At 56.9% G+C, this 5,018-nt stretch overlaps 2 protein-coding genes across 4 annotated transcripts; both read left to right on the forward strand.

Annotated features, from left to right (window-relative positions):
* The first annotated feature begins 209 nt into the window (after window positions 1-209).
* LOC129467702 (transmembrane protein 191A-like) lies at window positions 210-1,816 on the forward strand. The gene is given in 2 exon segments (XM_055252389.2): window positions 210-1,558; window positions 1,560-1,816. Coding segments are annotated over 2 exon segments (483 nt in total). The 5' UTR covers window positions 210-1,294; the 3' UTR covers window positions 1,779-1,816.
* Window positions 1,817-1,941: 125 nt separating this feature from the next.
* On the forward strand, window positions 1,942-4,747 carry TMEM191C (transmembrane protein 191C). 3 transcript variants are annotated; one of them, XM_055252350.2, is made up of 10 exons: window positions 1,990-2,416; window positions 2,696-2,819; window positions 2,955-3,005; window positions 3,157-3,234; window positions 3,581-3,637; window positions 3,746-3,805; window positions 3,932-3,996; window positions 4,076-4,148; window positions 4,298-4,338; window positions 4,421-4,747. In XM_055252350.2, exons 1-10 carry the CDS (start codon window positions 2,121-2,123, stop codon window positions 4,623-4,625), a joined length of 1,050 nt encoding a protein of 349 aa, XP_055108325.2. In that variant the 5' UTR covers window positions 1,990-2,120; the 3' UTR covers window positions 4,626-4,747. The 3 variants fall into 3 exon arrangements, with proteins under 3 accessions (XP_055108324.1, XP_055108325.2, XP_063479679.1); XM_055252349.2 differs by lacking the exon at window positions 3,932-3,996 and having other exon boundaries at window positions 1,942-2,416; window positions 3,746-3,864; XM_063623609.1 differs by lacking the exon at window positions 2,955-3,005.
* The last annotated feature ends 271 nt before the right edge of the window (window positions 4,748-5,018 follow it).

A 5,018-nucleotide genomic window follows, 5' to 3' on the forward strand; every position in this document is an offset into this window, starting at 1 on the left:
CCCAAAGTGCTGGGATTATAGGCATAAGCCACTGTGGCCAGCCTCTTCTACTACTTTTTTTTTTTTTTTAAGATGGAGGCTCACACTGTCGCCCAGGCTGGAGTGCAGTGGCACGATCTCGGCTCATTGCAACCTGTGCCTCCTGGTTTTATGTGATTCTCCTGCCTCAGCCTCCTAAGTAGCTGGGATTATAGGCCACCATGCCCAGCTAATTTTTTGTATTTTTAGTAGAAATGGGGTTTCACCATGTTGGCCAGGCTGGTCTCGAACTCCAGACCTCAGGTGATCCACCCACCTTGGCCTCCCAAAGTGCTGGGATTACAGGCGTGAACCACCACGCTCGGCCTCTACTACTACAGTTGTTTTTTTTTTTGAGATGGAGCCTCCCTCTGTCACCAGGCTGGAGTGCAATGGTGCAATCTCGGCCCACTGTAACCTCTGCCTCCCGGGTTCAATTCCCCTGCCTCAGCCTCCTGAGTAGCTGGGACTACAGGCAAGCACCACCATACCCAGCTAACTTTTTTTTTGTATTTTAGTAGAGGCAGTGTTCCACCTTGTAGGCCAGGATGGTCTCGATCTCCTGACCTCATGATCCACCCGCCTCGGCCTCCCAAATTGCTGGGATTACAGGCGTGAGCCACTGTGCCCGGCTGTCTACTACTTCTTAAACAGTGAGAGGCAGGAGGATCGCTTGAGCCCTGAAGTTTGCTGCTGCAGTTAGCTTTGATCGTACCACTGCACTCCAGCCAGGGTGACAGCAGGACCCTGACTCTAAAAAAAAAAAAAAAAGAAAAAAAGCATACACTATCAATACTTCCTCCTTACTATAATGTTTACTGTGGCCTTTTTCAGACTAGAGAGTCCTTTTATCTATCCCTTTTGTAAGAGCTTTTAGAATTATCAATAGATGGTCAGGTGAGGTGGCTCAGGCCTGTAATCCCAGCACTTTGGGAGGCTGAGGTGGGTGGATCACGAGGTCAGGAGTTCAAGACCAGCTTGGCTAAGATGGTGAAACCCTGTCTCTACTAAAAATACAAAAAAATTAGCTGGGTGTGGTGGCGAGTGCCTGTAATCCCAGCTACTCCGGAGGCTGGGGCAGAGAATTGCTTGAACCCGGTAGGTAGAGGTTGCAGTGAGCCGAGATTGTGCCACTGCACTCCAGCCTGGGCAACACAGTGAGACTCCGTCTCAGAAAAAAAAAAAATTATCAATAGATGGTGACCCTCATCTTCATGTTTTCTGCATCTGTTGAAGTGCACCATTGAGATCGTGGAGTTCTTCCCTGTTTGTCCATATGGTGAACAACACTGATTTTCTGATGTTGAACAATCCCCGAAATAAACTCTGCTTGGTTCCCATGGATATCTGTTTCCCTTTAGATTTTGTTAGTAATTTATTTTGGATTTTGGCATCCAAGTTCATAATTGTAACTGGACAAATAAAGGCAGATTTTAAAAGGACAAGTTGGGAGGCTAAGGTGGAAGGATCACTTGAGCCTGGGAGATTGAGGCTGCAGCGAGCCTTGATTGCTCCACTGTACTCCAGCCTGGTGACAGCAAGACCCTGCCTCTAAAATAATAATACGTAAAAGGACGAGTTTAGCTACAGTCTCACCGAGCAATGAAAGAGCTTATCTTTCTCCTGTTTCCTTTACGGATCTTGCTCATGTATTTTATCTTAATTACTTTAGCATAAATGCTAAATCAAATTCTTTTTCACTAGACGTCATCATAGCTCTCGGCATACCATATAATACGCAAGCACATTTTAATCATTAAAATTGTTTCCTTTTTTTGTGACTACTGTAACCGCTTCAGCGAACCATTTAATGCATAGTGGGTTTAAATTATTTTTTCTCTTTCCTGGGATAAATTTCCCAGGAGAGGGATAATTGGGTCAAAAGATACGAACATATTTATGGGTTCTTTTCCACAAGAGATCGATCAGTTTGCAAGTGCCATCTGCAGTGTGGGGGAACCAATCTTCAACTTGCCTGCATTTGGTATTAGTATTTTATTAACCTTTCATTGATCCAATTAGGGCTCTTTGACACAATTTTCATCAGTGATGGACTAAGTGTGATCCGACCTGACCCGCCTCCGGCCGGTGTGAGAAAGGGCATGTGTCGGGCTGCGCTCGGGCTTCCCCTGCCGTCCGTTGTGATCCAGCCCGCTAGGCGCTCCCTGCCGCCCATTGTGACGCCTGCCAGCCGCAGGCTGGGTCCCCGAAGCGGGCGGCATTTAGGCTCGGTCTCCACAGCCATGGCCGCGACGCAGGAGCTGCTGCTGCAGTTGCAGAAGGATAACCGAGATGGTCGCCAGCGGAAGCAGGAGCTAGAGAAGCTGATGCGCGGGCTCCAGGCCGAGAGCGAGAGCCTCAACCGGCGCCTGCAGGACCTGAGCGAGCGGGAGCGAAGGTGCGCAGGGAACGCCGCTCTACCTGGCGGGCGCGCGAGGGTCAGTCCCGCAGGCAGCGCTGCGAGGTGCTTCGCAGAGTACCAGGCCGATCCGCCCGGTCCAGCATCTCTGCTCTAGGCCCTTGGGAACGGGTGATCCACCCAGCGGACCCAGGTGGGGGACTCGGCCAGGACTTCCCAGTCCTCAATCATGAGCCTGCGGCTGGTCCTTCCTGGCGACTGCGGGATCCTGAGCGACCCAGTCTGCCTTGTAGCGCCAACCTCAGTTTCTCTCTGCAGCCTGCTGCGGAGGCGAAGCCAGGCAGCGCAGCCTCTGCAAGGGGAGGCACGCGAGGCGGCGCGGGAGCGCGCGGTGCGGGTGCGCAGAAGGCTGGAGGAGGCGGAGCGCCACAAGGGGGACTTGGTGAGGAAGAGTCCTGGAATGGGGCTGGATCCAGGGTGGGGTGGGGCAGGGCGGGCGGAAGGGGGCGGGATCCGGGGGTGGGGTGAGGTAGGACCGGCGGAGAGGCCGGCACCGCCCCCAGAACCTTGTCCGTAGGAGCAGCACAGCAGGCAGCTGCAGGAGCAGTGGGAGGAGCTGTCGAGTCAGGTACGTGCAGGAGATGGGAGGGCCTGTCTCTTGGTTCCTCTCGGAAGTCCTGCCCTTGTCCTCGCCCTTGATGCCTCCCCGTCCCTGTCTCCCCTGACACCCGTTCCTCCAGAAGTTCGGTAAACCGCGGCCTTACAAGCCCCGTCCCTAGCTCTTCTACTACGGAGGGGAACTGCAGAGCCAGAAGAGCACGGAGCAGCAACTCGCAGCCCAACTGGTGACGCTGCAGGTGCTTGAGCGGGACCCTGAGGTCTTTAGTAGGGGCGGAGCAGCCGCATGAGCGTGGCCGTGACCACCTGGGGGTGTGGCTTAAGACAGGCCCTGAAGGCGTGGGCGGGGCGGGGATGTGGGCGGAGCATAATCGCCTGGGGGCGGGGCCCCGAGGGCTAGCAAAGGGGCGGAGCGCGGAGGGGGCGGGGTCATGACCAGCTGGGGCGTTGCTTACGACTGGTCCTGAGGACGTGGGCGGGGTCATGATCGCCTGGGGGCGGGCACTGAGGACCAGGGGCGGGGCCCGGAGGCGCAGCGGGGTGCCGGCCTGCGGACCTCCTGACATTCCCTGGGTCCTTCTCAAGAATGAAGTGGAGCTGGTGGAGACCAAGTGCGCCTTGCAGGAGGAGAAGCTGCAGCAGGTGAGGGCAGAAGCGGGTTCTGTTGGAGGAGGGTAGGCTTTGGAGTGTGGATGGGGAAGGGCTTGTCGCCCTGCCCCCGCCGAGTCTAACCCGGGTGTCCACACCCAGGGCGCGCTGCAGACAGCGGAGGCCTGGGCCATATTCCAGGAGCAGACCGTAGTCCTGCAGGTGCGGCCCCACTCAGATACCAAGGTGCCTCCCACCTCTCCTCCCCCAGACCTGGGGCGGCAAGTCTCCTAACCTACCGCCAGGACGCCTCCCCGAGGCCTCAGTCCGCACTCTCACCCGCTCCAGGAGGTGGAAGTGAAGGTGATGGAGGCTGCGAAGGAACTGAACGCCTGGCAGAGTGGCCGGGAACTGTAAGGGAGTTGGGCCTGCGGGTGCGGCGGGGCACTGTGGGGCCGGGCCGGGCTCCCACCTGCATGCGTGTCCCCGCAGGTGTGACGCGCAGCTTCGCGGAGTGCAGTACAGCACCGAGTCGCTCATGGAGGAGATGGCCAGGGCGGACCGAGTGAGCGCCTGCGCGGGTCCGGGCGGGGTGGGCTGGAGCGGGACACCCCTCCCTACCCCCTCCCCGCAGTACCGCCTCCCCCTCCTCCTGGAAACCGGGCCGGCGCCGCGGGCGCGGAGGTAGCTGGATGCGGCCCTCTCTCCCCGCAGGAGATGCGGCTGTTCGGCGGCCCTCGCGCGCTGGCCATCAGGTGAGCCGGGTGGTGGGCGCGGCCGCGGTCCCCCAGGTGCCCGCTCGAGCCACCGCTCACCTGCCCGCCTTTCGCCCCACAGGCGGTGCGTGCTGGGCGCGCTGCAGGTGCTGCTGACGCTGCCGCTCCTCTTCCTGGGGCTGTCGCTGCTTTGGACGGTGCTGTTGGACCCCGGCGCCGTCTCCGCGTGGCTCTGGAGCTTCGTCTCGGAGACGACGCTGCGCCGCCTGCGCTACACGCTGTCCCCGCTGCTGGAGCTGCGCGCTAACGGGCTGCTGCCAACCTAAGTGCAGCGCTCCGCGCCTGGCTCCAGGTGGACTCCAGGGCACCTGGCTTTATTTCTGGTGCACTCCTCTCCTGAGAGTGTAGACCAAGGTCGCCTAATAAACTCCTCAAGGGATGAAGCTCGTGGGTTCGTCGTGTCTTCCATGTCATGTAGGAGCTTGACTGGTTTTTCAGCCTCCAAAGATTCCTTCCTTTCTTAGAGCTCATAGATTTAGATCCACTCCCCAGTATTGTAAACAGCATTTTTAGTTTTTCAGGATACATAATTCGCCATATTGCCAGAAACTTGTACATGGCATTTGACACTTTTTTCTTTGCCAATTTGACAAGCTGCCTTTTTCAAGTATTGTGATTTGAAATTATTTCTACTATATTTGAATTTATTTCTACCATTT

This window comes from Symphalangus syndactylus, chromosome 18, assembly GCF_028878055.3.
Source record: "Symphalangus syndactylus isolate Jambi chromosome 18, NHGRI_mSymSyn1-v2.1_pri, whole genome shotgun sequence".
In the NCBI taxonomy this organism is placed as follows: domain Eukaryota; kingdom Metazoa; phylum Chordata; class Mammalia; order Primates; family Hylobatidae; genus Symphalangus; species Symphalangus syndactylus.